This window comes from Fukomys damarensis, unplaced genomic scaffold (genome assembly GCF_012274545.1).
Source record: "Fukomys damarensis isolate Sample0158 unplaced genomic scaffold, DMR_v1.0_HiC HiC_scaffold_5, whole genome shotgun sequence".
Lineage (NCBI taxonomy): Eukaryota > Metazoa > Chordata > Mammalia > Rodentia > Bathyergidae > Fukomys > Fukomys damarensis.
Window position 1 is genome coordinate 68,696,726 of NW_022900917.1, and position 17,876 is coordinate 68,714,601.

Below are 17,876 nucleotides of genomic sequence, written 5' to 3' on the forward strand. Positions count from 1 at the left end.
TCCTGCCTTCAGAGCACAGATCTCAGTTTGGGATTCTCCACTTATGTCCATATTCCTTGCTATCGCAAAACCTTATGCACTTCCCCACCGCCATGTCTTCAGAAGACACCATGCAGCTCGTGCTCGCTGAATGTCTAATCCTGCCCTTTTTAAAAATAAGAACTATTTAACACAGCTAGAATGTGCAGCCTGAATCAAAAGACACAACAACTACATCTGGAATTTCTTTTCTTTTTGAGACAGGGTCTCACTATGTAGTTGATACTGACCTGGAACTCACTATGTAGCCCAGGTTGGTCTCCAACTCACAGTGATGCCTCAGCCTCCTGAGTGCTGGGATTACAGGAGTGCGCCACCATGCCTGACCCGGAATTCTTTCTTAAAAGTATTTTTAAACATAAAAAAAAAAAACCTCTAAGGCTTTGGTGATTATTCATTATTTTTACCTCCTTGAGTATAAACTCAAACTGTGCGGTATCCAACAGCAACTGGAAAAGGATCTTGGGATTGTACCTAGAGTCAGTTAGAATCTGGTCCTTGATTTGTCGAAGGCGTTTGTTGTTTGGGTCACAGGCTAGAAATATGAAGAGAAGAATCATCTGCTTATTACATGCACAGAATTATGTATGAGTCAAGATGAAACCTTAAATACTTGGCTTCCCCTCAAGCATTTTGAAAGTATTAAGCAAAATGTTTACCAAAGAGGGTGGTGAGAGTGAATCTATGCAGGGGAGGACAGCTAAGTCTAACAGGGAGTGTTATTCCCGAATACACTGTTGATGGAAAACATCATTTCTAAAGTTTGTGAGTGCTTGGGGTTGGCTTTTATCGACTGTGTCACAGGAGGATGGACTTAGTTCCTGCCTGTCTGGACCTGCTTCCGGTATAGACACTGACACATGCCATGTGCTTGGGGACAGGCAGGCTGAGATAGCAATGCTCAGACAGACTTGTCTGCCGGCACTTGGCCTTTGGGACAAGTGCCCACCACTGTGAGAACCGAGAAGGATGATTTGCTACGTGGTATTCACACAGACGCACAAACGCTTGCCTTCCTCTGAAGTCTGGACTTCTGTGCAGGCCGGGAGGGGCCGCCTGCACGATCAGCCCCAGTAAACACGCGGGAGCCAAGTGGAATAAGTTGGACGATGGGAACATTTCTCATGTGTTATCACACCTGGCTGCTGGGGACCCAAGCAGGTCCTGAGCAACTCCACCAGCAGGGGGCCCTTGGAAGCCTGTGCCTGCCTTCCCTGGACTTCATGCATGTGCCTTTTGCCACTGCTGACTTTGCTTTTGCAAGGACTAAATGACAGCCCTAATCATTACCAGACGCTGAGTCTCCTGAGTCCTCTTGGTGAATCTGAAAACCTGGGGTGGTCTCGAAGCTGCCTGACACAGCAGGGAAGCAGGGTTACCCATGGCCACTCTAAGGAGGCAGAACCAGAGCTGCAGCCACCCCATTCTGCAAAGGTTGCGGGCACATGGGTGCTCCACTCTGTAGGCAGTGGAGCTTGTGGCAACGAAGCCACGGTCGCCAAGCTCGGCAGTCAGTGCCAACCCATGGACAAAGCAGCAGGTACCCCGACTCTCAGTTGGCCTATCAAAGCCATTTCAGTAATTCAAAGACAAGCACAGAATGAAAACACTGACATTTTCTGAGGCTGGTTTACAGGGCCAAGAATAATAAAGTAGGATGAGGTAAAAACACTTATAAATTCAATCTGTCTAGATCTAGACTGCAAATAAAGTCAAAATAAAAACATTAAGGTAACAGACGCTGTCCATGGAGTTCCCAGCTGAGTAGGGTACAAGGTCCATGGCACTTGCACTACCATTTCACATGCACACTCGCACTTGCTCTCCCGTGTACAGCCTGGGATGTCTGCAGGTACAACGGGGCTGTGTTGAGAACGTGCACCACAGGCTGTTCAGTGCCTCCGTCATGGTGACACCTGGAGAAGGCCCTTTTATATACTGATTTCTAAGCTACTGCAGCAGGATGCCTTGTGACAACCTGAGAAAGGGGATTAGTTTCTGTAAAAAACCGCAGAGTTCTGATTTCTCCTGCATTTTACAGGAAGAAATAAATGGAACTGGTGAAACTGACTCTACAAAGACAAAACTTCCAGTTTCACATTTTCCTAACCATAAAACAAATAAGAAAACCAAAACCAAACACCAGAGTTCTAACCACCTGTATCCACTTCAATACCAGAGCCTGCAAAAATGCCTCCAGAAGGCCACTAGAGGGCAACATGAGAATCTGTCAGCCTTTCTGCACACCAGGGCTGAGCTGCCAGAAGTGCTAAGCAAGCAGGTACTTTTCCTGGGTCTGACTCCCACAGACAGGCAACTCATTTGCTCCTGGTAAATCATCCTTGTGCAGTAGTCGGGCAATGGCCAGACAAAAGAATGGAAAACGTGCAGATGAAGATAAAAGCTGAGGTCAGCCCTGGCGTGGGTGCAGGAGACCACCGGCCTCCAGAACAGACACAAAGTGGCAGGCACCGTCACACAGGAGGAAGCGGAAGCCGCCACCGAAAACCTCACCGTTTTTATGACAGGACAAAGAGAAGGCCTGGCCGTTCATACACTTGTGAATGGAAGACTGGCAGAGAAGATTATAGGTGAGTTGAGGTAGTTAAACCTCGAAATTAGATCTGAAGTTCATGTAAAAGATAAACATAATTTAAAACAGATCAATTATAGACGATGAAAGCTTCAGCCATGGTATTCACACTGTGGGTGAACTGTAGATAGACCTATGCCAACAAGTAAAAGGGTCCAAATGCCTGGAAAGCAACCTCAGGAGAGGGTTAAGGAGCTGAGAGCAGGCTGAGGAGAAACAGCTCATACGTCCACACGGTGAGTGAGGAAGTCCCACCATTTTCTCTGCAGTCCTCTTCTGGGAAGTGGAGATGGATGGTAGCTTTAGGGACTGCGAGGGACAGTGCAGGGGGAGAGGTGTGAGGCAGGGCCACTGTGTTGTGCAGGCCACAGGATAAGCTGGTGCGCATGTTTCTTAGTGGAACAACCTCATCTGAAGAAAAAGTGAGGGCCTATCACAGCATGTCCTCAAGAAAAGTGAGCTGAAGGAAAGATAAAAAGAGAGGCCTTGGCAGGCTGCTGAGTGACACAGTTCCTGGGGGAGGGACGCTCAGGCCCAGCTGGACCAGTTCATCATTTAAAGCTGATGAAACATTTACTTGGAATAAAAACACTGGCCACCTCTGAACAAGCTCAGGATTAATACCTCAAGCTACTCATTTCTCAACCATTAAAACAGAAGTTTTAGTCACTGTTCACAGGTTCTATGGAGATGGCTCACACAGTCCGTGGACTCCACAAACTTGACGGTCAAACCTCATGGACAGAAGGTCTCAAAGGCCTCTGCTTCTTCTACACAGAAAAGGTTGAGGCTCAAGCTTCCTGAAATGAGCACTTCAGTCTACTCAGGTCATGAACTCAGAGGGCTCATGTTTTTCTGTACTTCCAAGATGACACCACTGATTCCAGACTTCTGCAGTCTAGAATTTCTAATGGTTTTTGCTTCATCTTACTAAGGGCCTGGCCAGCTCCTGACTCCTGGATGGAGCCTTTTATGACTTCCTGTTCCTCTACCCCAAGCAATGTTTCCCTCCCTACAATGGATTCACGCACACTCACTGTTTGCTTCAAAAAACTGGCTCTTATTTACTGCCTGAACCTTGTGTCAGCTTCCTACGGCTACTCTAACAAATTACCATGCTTCAGAGGGGGGAAATCTAAAACAGGGCCCAATGGGGTAAGCACACACTAGGGGAAACCTGTTTTCTTGCCTTTCTCATCCTCTAAAGCTACCTACATTCCTGGGCATGTGATCCCTCCCATCTTTACACTTGATCTTAGCCAAAAGGCCGAGAAGCGATTGACCCCTCCCATCTTTAAAGGCAGCAACGACTTCTCAAGTCTTTCTCCTGGTGCATTTCTCTGGTACTGATTTTTCTGCTTTAATTTCCTCAATTTAAGGATCCTATGATTATATCAGGTCCACTGACATAATCCAGGACAATACTTCAAAGTTGATTCGGAAGCAACCCCAATATCCCTTTGCCATGTAAAATAGCACAAGTACAGGTCCAAGGGATTAGGGCATGGGCATCTTTGTGGGGGTGGCTCAGGAGGAATTTTTCTTTTCACTGCAGATCTGCAGCGATCTTTTTTCCCATGTGTACATCTCATCTCCTCGTCCTCAGGTTCCCTAACACCTGACTTATCTAAGTTGACACAAAAAAGGCTGCAAAAGCAACTTCATTCTCATCCGAGGACTCTCTCCCCACTGGAGCACTTTGCTTCCTGAGGCAGATCTTAATTCTGAAAAGCTTCCTGCGGAGCACCACGACAGCGCCCTTCTCACGTGTTACCTGAGTCTGCTGTGTGAAGCATCAGCCACCGGATGGCCACGTTGCAGTCTCGCAGGCAGTTGAGGAGCCTTGGGATGTTGTCCAGAACCATCTCCTCCCGCAGATAGCCTTCCTTCAGGAGCTGTAGCACTTGAGCATGCACTCTTTCACTGACAGTAGCACACCTGCTTGCCTTTGAAAATTAAAAAAAAACTAGAATTATATTAAGAAGTATTCATCTTCAAAACAAACCATATTCAGTTAAATCCCTAGATAAAAAAGCCAAGTTATCTTCCTTCTTCCCTTTCAGTAAGAACATTTCTATACGACTTGGATAACACATGGACTGCAGTTCTAACACCCAGGGGCACCTGGTTTCCTGGACAGTTCTGCAAAGAGAATGCACTTCTTATTCTAAGGCTAAAATCTTAGTTTGGTGTGACTTTGTGTCAAACCTCTGCCCCGAGGTCTCTTCAAATGTCAGATGGAGAACCGGACCGGGTGTCCCTCAGATCCCCCCTTTTCTTAACTTGGATGACAGACACATAAAGGCAGAAGCCGAGCTGCCTGTTGTTGGTAATACTGCTGGAAATGGAGGCAGAACAGAGCAGACACATGAAGAAGACCAGACTTCTACAGGCAAATGAAACTTACTAAAAACATACACCTTAGAATGCCCATATTGAATTTTCAAACCAGCCTTTTAGATATTTCGTCATTCTGCTTTACTAAAGCAAGACTAAAACATTAAATATCATCAAACCAGTCAAGTCACTTTAAAGCTATCAAGAAGCTTTAAAAAATGTCATAAGTGAGAAAACAATTTTGGAAAGGAGTTTTAGTCATGAAAAATTAATGCTTTGCTATCAGTTAGTATGGAAATGCTATTTACTCTAATATATTTCTAGGAGACACGCCAACATCGAAATTATTTTGTGCATTATTTATGGAACTCAATTTATTTGAATAAAACATGATAAGGTTTTTGGAGTCAGTACTGTTGTATCCACACAGGAAACTCAATAACTCTGCCAGTCAGGCTGAGAAATATACTCATCCAGAAATAGGTATATATCTCAATGAAATAAAAGTATTTTTTTTTGTTTTGTTTTGTTTTGCTTTTTTGAGACAGGGTCTCACTATGTAGTTGCGACTGACCTGGAACTCACTATGAAGCCGAGGCTGGTCTCAAACTCACAGCAATCCTCCTGCCTCAGCCTCCTGAGTGCTGGGATTACAGGCGTGCGCCACCACGCCTGGCTTTGAAATAATTTATTTTTATTCCTTCATTACTCAAATATTTTCTCTGCCTTGTGTCCTTACCAAAGAGACAGACAAGAGCCACTTAACCGTGAATGTCTTAAGTCTTACTGCTTAAATAAACTAAATAGCACATAAGGAGTGATGACTTAAGCTACAGGGAAAAAATACGGTCCGTGTTCAGTTACCATCTTTGGTATTCATCATACAGACAAAAACATATTAATTCCAACAATTGGTAAGACTCACTCTGTCCATAGGACATTGTTTAAATAAGATAAACAAAGCCAATGAGTACTATACATTCATTATGTTGACTTATCTTAGGGTGCCAAATAGCCCAGACCCAAGTCTCCAATTTACTACACACAGAAGTTAAATATATACTTGCATGTTTTTCCAACTTTCTATTACCTTCAACCAAAATTTACCTTCTATTAGTCACACACTGAATGTCCTCGTGGACATTTTCCAAATCCCTTGGAAAAGCTACCTGTGTAGCTCAATTCCTACTTTGCAGTCCAGGCTTGCAGTTACTAGGAGCCCTCCTGGTTAGGCAAAACTTACCTGTTCTCTGACATTTGAAAGGTCCAGGGTGTTGTTTAAAGCAGTTTTTGCAGCTTTGTAAGGTTCCCAGGCATCTGCTAGATTAACTGTGATCCCCATGTAAATACTAATTACCTGAAAGAGGACACATCCACTTAGTATCTGTCCACTACTGCTCACTTCAAGGGTAATACAAAATATAAAGTAATGTAAGACGCTGCGCCCTTTGCAGGCTAATCTTGTATCAGTGAAAGCCCAGGACTTTCCAAATACATAAGCAAGGACCTTCCTTATGAGCACTTTCAAACAAGAGTTGCATGGATGCTATTAAGGGGAAAAATAAGCAAAACAAAGCTTTCCTTTCAAACTGCTGTGCATTAGCTTCCTAAGTGAGGAAAATGAAAAGGAACAGAAAAGCAATGATTCTGACCAAAGCAGAGGTTTTCCCTAACATTTTTGTCTTTTAATACTCTTAAAAGTCACTGAAAACTTCTAAGAATCTTTTAAAAAATCTATTAATATTTATATTACACATTAAAACTGGGAAATTTAAAGATAATTTACTTAAAATAATAACAAACCCAATCTATGCTAACATAAGTATTTTTCAGTAATAAAAACAAACACTGGAGTTTTACAAAAACACTTGCAAAAAGAGTGGCATGACAATGGTTTACATTTCTTAAAATCTCTATAATACCTTTTCCTTGTGAATCCGTGAAATTTTGCTTTGTTTGGGGTTTTGTTTTTTCCCCCTGGTACCGGGGGTCAAACTCAGGACCTTGTTCTTGCAAGGCAGGCATGGTGCCACTGAGCTACATCCCTAGCCCTGCTTTGATTTTTGAGGATGTTATCAAGTGCATATAAATTATGACTTATTCTGTTTAATATTATACATGGCCTTTAGTGCTATTAATGTTTTTCTCTAGTGTGTTGTAATTCCTCAATAGTATATACATCTAAATTTTTTTGGTTGGCATTTGCCCAGCATATCTTTCTTTTTGATCCTTTTTTGTCAGCATGTATGTGACAGAGGGTTTTTGGTTGTTTATTTTGTTTAGGTGTTTTTTAGGTATGTATCTTACAGGCATCACGAAGGTGGAGTTTGACTCTTTCTTAAAACTAAATATGCTTGTAAATATAGAACTATGGTTAAAACTTCTTTAATAAGCATCGTTACCATGAAGGAAAACTATCAGTTTCCCTCTTGATTGCTGAACTCCAAGCTCAGAAGCATAACACATGAGTGGATAGGAATGATCATTTTTTAGCTGTAGGCTGCTCTCACCCTGGCAGTAAATTAAAGGGTGTCTCAAAACAGGCAATGGGACTCACCAGCTGTGATTCAATAGGTAAGAAGTAGAAAATCTCCTGAGCATGTGAACCGATTTACTGCCCTTGGTAAGATCTTATGCATTTCACACTCAGTAGGTATGTTAAGTTTTATTCCCTAAGAATATTTTTAACTCAAACAAGGTTTAAAAGTTACAAACATAACACAGCAGTCACGTAAATATCAATGTGCTCTCCACAGCCATCTTATAGATAAGACTTACTATACAAGTGAAATAGCTATTCACAAAATGACAAATAAGATGAACAGAAAAGAATTTTTAAAATTCTCAGTAACTTAGTTGTATTTCAGTAGCAAAAGCCAGATACATTTTATACATGGTTTTATCCTGAGAGTATCCACTGGAGGAGAAGACTACTGGGTTGGTCATGAATCTTACTGCACACATTTAGTCCTTCCTGCTACGACAGGCAAAATTTTCAATGCACTTAATTTTGCCTAAGTGATTTTATGACCAAAAAATGGCAAGTAGGTTTGATTACAAATTTATTGGAGGGAAAAGAAATAGTAGTACTTGCCCAGTTATCTGGAAAGTATTTGTCCACGATCTCTCTCATTTTTGCCTGATGGGTGTGGAGAATGGAAGGCTCGAAGTAGAGAATCACATACAGCATGGCAGCTTGATTGGCCAGGGCTGTGCTGCGGTGCTCTGGCAATGGGTAGGCCGACACCTGCAACACAGACATGACCCCCAGAGGGGCTGCTGCTCACATCTGAATATAGAAATCCTTGAATTAAGGCCTCTGCTCTAGAGCACACCTGTTTCCCAAAGCCCGTTACCTTTCAACATCCTGGACACAATTCTCAGGGTATGTGTGGCACTGGTATCCAGGGTCTTCCTTCCTTCTTATCCCTAACCCCAAGATATCCCTTTCAGTCCTAGACTCTGCCACAATTGTCTTTTCTTTCAAAAAAAGTTCTATTCCTGTGTCTCCTAGTAGTTCTCCCTTTGTATGTTTTTCCTGTCAAAGACAATCCCTTAGAACTGCTGGGATCAGCTTACTGTTGCTATTTTATCACTTCCTGTTCTGCAACTCACTGAAGTTTGATGTCCACCATTCTCCCAATGGAATTTCCTAACTCAACTCGATGGCTTCTTTTTAGAACGCTCACAAATTCTTAAGAGTAATGAAACTATCTCCTTTGGTTTTCCACACTCCATTTTCTCTTCTCAGAGTGTTTGGCAGAATTCTCTTCTTCTGCCTGTCTTTTAAATGCTGATGCTCCCCAAAGACCCAACTCCTCATGTATTAGGAACCTCTGGCTGCACAGAGCATCTATTACCTTGAACTGCTACAGCAGAAAGGGGAGAAATTATTACAAGGAGAGACACAGCAACAGCCCTCAAATCCTGCAGGTGGGAGTATGGTGCACCACAGGAAGGGCTAGGGTGCTGCAAACCAGAATGCCTTTCTTCTTTCTCCTCCTTACCTGCCCAGCTTTTTCTTCTTGACTATTCAATCTGGCAGAATGAGGAGCCCTCAAAGTTCAGATTTTGCACGCTATTATGGTTTAGATCTAAAATGTGCCCTTAAATTCTTATGTGTGTGCATGGTGATTTGACCATGGGGTGTTACACTCATCAGGGGATTCATTCACTGATGAATTCCACAGCTGAATGCTGTCAGGAGCAGGGCCTGGCTGGAGGTGGGGCACTCCCAGGGACATGACCAACGAGGGTGTATTCTTGTCCCTTTGCTGCTCCCTGGCAGCCCTGGGTTGAGCACCTTTTCCTCCACGTCTCTCTGCCACTGTTTCTGCCTTGGAGCCCACTGACCATGGACTCAAATTCTCAGCCAAAATAAACCGCACCTCCTCTAAGCTGTGGGTGTCCAGCAACAGAAAACTAACTAAGACACAAGTAGGAAGGAAAACCAACCTGCAGAAACTGTTCTAGGCCTCATTCCAAAATACATAGGGGGAGAGAGAATGCGACCATCAGCCAAGACCAGGGCAGAGAATGGGGTGACACAGCACAACCACAGCTGGAGCCGGTAGCGAAAGGCAGGTGGAAGCAGAGCGTGAGGCAGAATGGTGTTGGGAGAGGTAGAGAAGACTAGAGGCGTGAGTGAATGGCAGGGGCTGAGTCCTACAGAATTCATATAGACTTGCATCCACAGCATGGTCCTATTACCTAGCGGTCTGACCTGTGAAAGCACTGTTTCCAAGTCTTATTATTCAACAGCAATATGTGGATAATGCTGTCTGCTTTGCAACTTTGTAAGAATAAAACCTCCATGATGCCAGTTTACACTGAAACTTCAATGAATGGCCACATGTATTATGGAGAGTGATGTCCGCAGGCGGCTTCTGGTTTTGCGCTGTCTTTTTAAAAAATCCCAAACAGCACAGTTTCTTATTGATACTCAACACAATCACACTAAAAACTAAGAGGCTACTGTGAGGACTGTGCAGAGCAGGTGTGTTTTTTATTCTCTTCTAGTAAAAAGGAGCTGTAAACACTGTTCTTCAGAACAATGTCACTGAACAGTGACTTTCTTTGGGAGTCTCTTAAGTGGATAAACACATTTGCATCCTCGAGGGCAGTGAGAGAACTTTCAGATGCTTCAGGGTCTTTCTAGCCCTGCTCACGATGCCACCTTACTTTGGTACCTGCTGCATCAGCGGCACTCTGTGCTCCCCCTAAGGCGACACTAGACTTGCTTCCAGTAACCCCTTCAGCTGATGTCTTCTTTCCCAACCAACAAGCTCACTGTGGGGAGCAAGCAAGGTCTGCCTTCTTCAGTGATGGGACAGCCCGGAACATGACTGTGCACACCACACAGAGTAACCATCCCCTGAACAAACAACTAAAGGTAGGCAAGGCATCTTCTCTCCAACTGCTCCAATCCCATCTTCTCCCTGAAATCTCTGAACTTTGCTTCATTTTTTTTGTGTGTGTGGTACTAGAGATTGAATCCAGGACCTTCACACTGACCTACGCACATAGCTCTTCCGCTTTTTATTTCAGAGTCTTGCTAAGCTGCCCAGGCTGGATTCAACCTTGTGATCCTCCTGCCTCAGCCTCCCAAAGGGTGAGATTATGAGTGTGCCACACGCCCGCCTAATTCTGCTATAACTAATTTCCCTCTTTCCTCTGTAGCATAGTTCAAAAGATTTTAAAAATTATTTCTAGCTGCTACTGTTATTCTTTTAGGGAAGAAAGACGGAAAGGAGTAACTGAGGAGGAAGGTAAAATGAGTCTTTTGAATTATTATAATCCTAATGATTTATTCCTACCTGGTTGTAAATGTCATCAGATCTCAGGCGACCGATGACCATGCTGATGAAGGCTTCATTGATAGGCACTCTCTGGAAATAGCTCTCAGGATAGTTGGGTGGTCTTTTGGCCCCTGGCTGGCTGGAATAACCTGTACTCCGCAGGAGCTTACAAATGTCATCCATATTCGAATCAGCAGAAGATCGAGCAGCACTGGCTCAGGTTCACAGTTGGAAAGAAGGAGCCAAACAAACCACACACATTAGAAACTCAAGGTCCAGCAAAATGAAGAACTCAATTTAGATAAAAAGATGGATCTAGTTATATCCTTGATATACAAAACAGTATTTATTAAAGCCTGTTTAAAAGATGGGTATTAGTTCCATGTAAAGGTACAGAATATCTTACCCAAAATCCTTGGAATTATTATTTTTTTTCTCAGAATACAGCACTTTTCAAAGATAAGAAAATAACATAATGCCAGGCATGGCGGCACATGCCTGTAATCCCAGCTGAGTCAGGAGGGTCACAAGTTCAAGGCCATCCTGGAGAATGTAGTAAGACCCTGTCTCACAGTAAAACGAACAGGTCTAGAAATGGAGCTCAGTGGTGGAGGCGCTCGCCTAGTAGGTGTGAGGCCTTGGGTCAAATTTCCAAAAAAATAAAAGGAAAGGGGAGGAAGAGGAGGAGAAGAAAAAGAAGAGGGAGAGGAAGAAGAAAATAGTATATTTAGGTCAAATACGAGGTATGATAAAAAACTATGATGAATACTTCGATTTTTAAATGATTACAGTGCAGGACACCGCCAATGTCATTGCTCCTCCTCACCCTGAACCCACACATCCCATCATTCTTGCTGCTCTGTGAAGCAGCTCTGGAGCCCCTCTCATGAGTCTCCGTGCTTATGCCATCATGGCCGCCTGATCATCCCGACTCAACCCAAAACGTGTCCCTTTCACGGTCACCGACTTTGGGGAAGAGCTGGAGGCCGTACCCTGCCATACCTGGTGAGTGAGGTAGACGAGGACACAGCGTCCTGTGTTTAGAAGCTGCTACTCTGCTGCATGGTACTGGGCAGCAGCATTCTTTGTATTTTTTCTTTTTCGTCCTATTTCTGACCACATCTTTCAAAGATACTCACAAGAGGTCTTCCAAACTGGGTCAGAGAGTGGCAAGAAAGACGGCATTTGTGAGTTTAGAGAGGGAGTACCTTAAGGGGGACGAATGGCAATGTGTCTCTGACGGAGATACCTTTCTGAAAGGTGAAGAGTCACTGTGTATTCTGGTCACCCCTCACCCATTACCATACTTCACCAAGACCTGAGGTGGCACCCCGTAATCAACACATTAATAATGTTGGAAAAATATTTATAAATACATCCAAGTGAGACCGGTGAAGACTTACATATTGAGGGTAGGTTTCCATTCCTAATGATTTCAGGTTAGATGGGGCTTGGTTGTCAAGTCACTACTGTATGTGCATGTGTATATGGATATTTTTCAGGGCTCTTTGGACTTCAAATTTATGGCTAAAGAATGTTTGAACATTTCACAGATTGAACTGAAGTTTAAAAATTCTATTAATTTAAGCCGGCGTAGTGGCTCATGAATGTAATTCCAGCACTTGGGAGGCTGAGGCAGGAGGATCACCACGAGTTCGAGGCCAGCCTGAACTACAGAGTAAGACCTTGTTTTAAAAAATAAAACAAAATTATCACACTAACTGGCTTATCTTGGCAAGCTGTTCCTCCTCAGCGATATAAAAAGAACATCTGTGCTTTTTCAGGCCAGAAGAGTAAGCAATGCGGGAAATGAACTATACTCAGAGCTTAGCCTGAGACGGCCTCATCTCTGGCGCGAGGCTCTTCTTCACCACGTGGATGTGTAATCGCTCAATACTGCTTGTCCTCATTCTAAAGAATTATCTGTTGTACCCAAAGGGCCAAAGCTTGATTTTTCCATAGCAAATGTTTTTTTCTTCTTCTTTACATTTTTACTGATTTTGTGTTTCCAGATACTTTCAGAGATATAGATAGGGTCACTCAGGGTTCAATGTTAAAAGTGGATGTTAGCACAGCTTATAGCAAACACACCAGGAGGAGTTGTGTGCTCTGGTCCCAACCTTTACCTCAGGCTGGGACAGGGAAAGGGGGCTGCTGCTCCAAGCGTCTGCTTTCAGTCAGAGCTGCTGGAAACACAACACCCTCCAATAGTCAGTCCCCTTTCCGCTCTCCCTCTCATCCTTCTTACTTTGTCCTAACTTGTAAACTTGTAAAATGTTAATTCTGCTCCTTTCCTCTTCAGCCCAAGTTCCTAAATGACTGTTTATTGACTGTTTCTTCCCTGGGTCTATTTCTGATGCTGACCTTGTATCTAGTTTTTTAGTTTTTCTTTCAACAAACTGAAAATCTGTATTCTATAAACTGAAATTATAAAGTTGATAAGGTCTGTCTTCCTGCAGACTCACAGCTTTATACAGACAGGACTGTTTATTTTGGTTTTGTATCTATGCATCTATGGGTAAGAATCAGTTGCAACTTGATCTTCAGTAACAATGTTTCAAAGTCACCAGCCTGAAAATGACCACTGAAAGCTCACTTGTTTCTTTATGTCTGCCAAGGAGTCATATTAAAAAACATAAAGAAAAACAAAACATGGGCTGGGGATTTAGCTCAGTGGTTCTGCTGCCTGCCTCGCAAGCACAAAGACCTGAGTTTGATCCCTGGTACCAATAAAATAAAATAAAATAAAATAAATAAATAAACAAAGGTAACACGATCAAGAAAAACAAAACCAAATTCCTTAACTTTCTGAAATTCTTTCAAATTTATTTTCAAAGTAAAGAAAATTCAGAATTCAGACTCCTTTTACTGAAACTGAGTTTCCATTATGAACACAGTAACCTCTACAACTCTTAAAAATCTATTGCATGGTATACAGCATCTTATATAACAGAGGCTCTATGAGATTTAACCTAGTTAGACTGTATGACATAGAACAAGGGCTATGTCCTACTCTATGTCCAGGAAAGATAGCCTTTTACTCCTAATCCAATACCATACTGCTGATATTCTCAGTGGTAGTGTGGAAACACACCCTGCATTTCACTAGTAGCAATGCTTTGGGGTGTGCAGTCCCAGCCCAGGGATACCTGTATCGATAGTAAGAAACCAGCATTCTCTCTCTGACTTCTCCTTCAATCTTCTGATCGATGACCAGAAGCATAACTCCATATAAATACAGTGCTTCACACTAGAAAGAGGAAAGACAATCATCACACATAGGGGTATATATTTGCATAGAGCAAAGTCAACAATGGTTGAAAAAGTTACTTTAGTTGCATTTTTCCTAAAAGTTTGATATTTCAGTGCTCCCTTCAGTAGCACATATACTAAAATTGGAAAGATACAAGGAAGATTAGCATGGTCCCTTGCGCAAGTTTGATATTTCAAGGAAAGCGTAAGTTTTCTGCAAAGAATTCTCAATATCTACACAGAGTAGGCTTTGAAATTTTACTTAAAATACAGGTTTATCTTTAGTTGGTCTTTATTTATTTATTTTGCGTGTGGTATTAGGGATTGAGTCCAGGGCCTTCACACTAAGCTACATCTCCAGCCCTTTTTTATTTTGACATAGGATTTCTTTAAGTCACTATGCTGCCAGGCTTATGATCCTCCTGTCTCTGCATCCCAAAGTGCTGGGATAACAGCATGCACCACCATGCTTGACTCAACTGATATGCACATTTAGTAAACAGTTCTTACATCGTTACCATGTACCAGCCAGATGTCAAGGGTGCAAAAGTCAAGAAGGCAAAATTCTTAATCAGGGGAAGCTTATAACCTCAGAATATCCTTTTGTTCATTTATAATTTTGCTCAAACCCACTATGTCCTAAACTCTGATATGGATTGCCAATTAGAAGATAATTATCAGTGTATCTGAGTCTCTTTAAAGAATGGTATTGTATATGTATTTGTGCCTTAGAAGAAAAAAGTGCTGCTGAATTTCATGTTCCTGAACGTCTATCTCACATAGTCACTATTACTTACAAGAAGCTGTTTGCCATCTTCATTGAGGAGCACAGTTTCGAGGGTTTGCTGAATATAAATACCTTCATTGAGATCATCTAGGTATCTAGAAATAAAACGGCAGGATAAGTTATTCACGCATAACAGAAACTTTGAAGAAAGAAAGATTTTTAAAAGCTAATGCAGGATACCAGGCATTCTGGCTGTAACTAATTGCGGCCTTGCATGAACTTGGGAATTACAGCATCTTCAGCTGTGAGTCACAGCTGCTGTTTATGGCTGCGCCATGAAAAAGTGAAATCGTTAGTTTCAAACTGAAACTATGAATTATATAACTGTCTTAGCAGTGATGACACAAGCACATGGAATAGCCAGTTTAAAGATGAATAAATGGTAGTGCCGGGGATTTAGCTCAGTGGTGCCACCGCCTGCTTTGCAAGCACAAGGGCCCAAGTTTGATCCCCGGTATCCAAAATAAAGAAAAGAATATGTAATAAGATCTTAAAAATGCAGACAGAAAGTTACCTACAAAAATAAATTCTATTTTTTTTTTTCACTTTTCATATACACTGTATAATACACCAGAATGTGATAACAAATTTTAAGACTGAAAGCTATGTGACTTGGTCCAACCAAGTTTATTACGATACTTCAAAAGATCAAAGAGTTACAATAAAACTCAAAACTATTTAAGACGACCAGTGTCCAAGGAAGGAAAATACAACTATGTGGGGCATAAATGAGTAAATTTTATACTAACTCAGAAAAATGTGCATGTTCTAGTCAGTAGAATCTAGTTGGTCCCTTATCCTGGAATAAACTATTACTAAATTAATCAATACCTGTTTAAGTCCACAATGTATTTATGCACGCTCTGAAATGCTAAATAAAATCTCGTCACAATTTCTATGTTGTTTTCTCGAAATTCTTCATCTAAATCCTGTAGCTCTGGCTTAGCTTCCAGTTTGCTTTCCCATAATTCTTGACCCTAAGAAGAAAAACACATTTATGTAAGACATTGATAAAGCAATCCGTGTGGGAAACAATTTCTAAACAGTCTTTGAAAATTTTGTTCTTATGCTCCTATGTATCAAAAATCTAAAGTAGAGCAACAAAAACTAATGAAGATGACAGAAGCCTCGATACAAAATCCCTTAGAAAGAAATGTACTTGAGTTGTAAATAAGATTAGCATACTTTAAGTGTGAAATAGTTCAAGGTGAAATATGTTAAGCCAAAGCTATCTTTTTGAAATTTGATTATGTTGTGTTAGAACTTCCATACAATGCCTTTATCTGATTTTCTGGTTGGTGCTAATAATCTGATTGAAAAGCTTTCTTCTTTAACTCTTCATAGTCACACATCTCTTTACTATCACAGTTCTCAGAGAAAACATGCTTGCATAGCAAAGACAGGAGTACAAATGCTGGAGGGAGAATACCTTAAAATAGCTGAAATCAAATATGATCTCTCCATATTTCTGTTGATCTGCTCGATCTTTTAACCTGAACACAGCAGGAATAAACTCTGAGAGCCGAAGGAGTTCAGCAATGATGGCATTGCCACAGGAAACGATCCTCAGGATTGCCTGGCCACAAAGATTGTTCTCAGCTAGGAAGTCCAACATGGCGAGGACACACAGCTGCCTGCATGTGGATAGTGGGGACGAAGAGCTGCGTCAGAGCTGGGCTCCTCAGGTCATTAAAGGAAACTAGGGCTGCGGGCTGACCCATCAAAAATCTGTATCCAAAGAAAGTATTTCTTTAAGAAGCTTGTGTATATACTTTTGAAATACTCTTCTCTCAATGAAACATACAACAAATAATGAGTTCTGATATAATGGGGAGGACATTTATTCTCCATGCTTCCTGTTTTCCAGTGAAGTGATTTTTCTAGGTTAACTCTCTTGGCCTCCATTTCAGCCCTTTACTCAACCCTCTTCATGAGAAAAGGCAGGACACAGACCATCTCTGCACTAGACAAGGGGTCACTGGGCCCTGATTGCACAGGCTGCCGTGGTTTTAGTAAATAACTGCAAATGCTATCCACAGATCTCAGGTACCTCCCTGTGTATCGTTTTTTAGGCATTTGCTCAAGGGAATTACAGTCCTGAGGTATAAACATACCCAAGATTCCTTTTAAAATTACAGATGCCAATAAATAATAAAATTATGGATGCCAGGTTCTACAAAATTCTGTGAAAAAGACCGATTCAAAAGTCTCGCATAATTCAGCACTCAGGTGTTTGATGTTATAAAATGAATTACTTGTTTGTCTTATATTTCAATGCACTGAGAATGGTTATATCACCCAGCACACTAAATATCGCAATTACTGCTAACAGGTCATTTTCATAAAGGTTCACAGAGAAAGGACTGATTTTCAGCTCAGGCCAGGTGTCCCTATGACAGACTGCAGATGAATATGTTTAAGCAACTCACTTTCTAGTGCAGTGGTTCCCACGCCCAGCTGCCTAACAGAATCCCCTAGAATCTGAGAGCTTCTGAAACACAGGTGTCTTAGTTACTTTTCTTGTTGAGACAAAATTCCCGACAACCAAAGTCAAAGGAGGAAAGGCCTATTTAGCTCACAGTGTGTAGAGGCTTCAGTCCATATCTGGCTTGTTCCCTGGCAGGGTGACATCACAGAGAACAGTTCATGGTAGGCAGAAAAGCATCACAAAACATCACAAGGGACCTCAGCAACTTCTTTCTGTCCCTTATATCTTATCCAGGCTACTTAGGGCAGGTGGCACGCCACCTTAATCCTAGGGCCCTTGAGCCTAGCATTGTACAGTGAATCAATGTCAGCTTCACACACACTGGATCTGGCCACATCTGAAGAAGGCCCACTTCATTCCCATGGGGCTTTGGAGGGCATCTAGACACCGCCATAACAGTACAATAGGTCACAGGTGGTTTTAAGCATCTTATTTTTATGAAGCTCCCCAGATTATTCTGATATGAAGGCAGAATCATGAAGAGTAGAAAATGAGTGCCAGGGATTTAGCTTAGTGCCTGCCTCACAAGTGCAAGGTACTGAGTTAGATTCCTGGTACAGGAAAAAAAAAAAAAAAAAAAAA

The 17,876-nt window shown here is 42.0% G+C and overlaps 1 protein-coding gene and 1 non-coding gene across 2 annotated transcripts in view; one reads left to right on the plus strand and one right to left on the minus strand.

Annotated features, from left to right (window-relative positions):
• Washc5 (WASH complex subunit 5) overlaps positions 1 to 16,558 on the minus strand; it is a 46,941-nt gene extending 30,383 nt beyond the window's left edge. Inside the window, exons 1-9 of the mRNA XM_010611222.3 lie at positions 16,236 to 16,558; positions 15,638 to 15,783; positions 14,817 to 14,901; positions 13,917 to 14,017; positions 10,786 to 10,978; positions 8,064 to 8,216; positions 6,213 to 6,326; positions 4,407 to 4,578; positions 447 to 574 (exon numbers count right to left, since the gene is read on the minus strand). Of these exons, the coding sequence (XP_010609524.1) occupies positions 447 to 574; positions 4,407 to 4,578; positions 6,213 to 6,326; positions 8,064 to 8,216; positions 10,786 to 10,978; positions 13,917 to 14,017; positions 14,817 to 14,901; positions 15,638 to 15,783; positions 16,236 to 16,421 (1,278 nt within the window). The 5' untranslated portion in view covers positions 16,422 to 16,558. The remainder of the gene's footprint in view (positions 1 to 446; positions 575 to 4,406; positions 4,579 to 6,212; positions 6,327 to 8,063; positions 8,217 to 10,785; positions 10,979 to 13,916; positions 14,018 to 14,816; positions 14,902 to 15,637; positions 15,784 to 16,235) is intronic.
• On the plus strand, positions 14,133 to 14,235 carry LOC117285049. The gene has a single exon (XR_004516063.1). It is a non-coding gene; the product is annotated as a U6 spliceosomal RNA (small nuclear RNA).
• Positions 16,559 to 17,876: the final 1,318 nt, after the last annotated feature.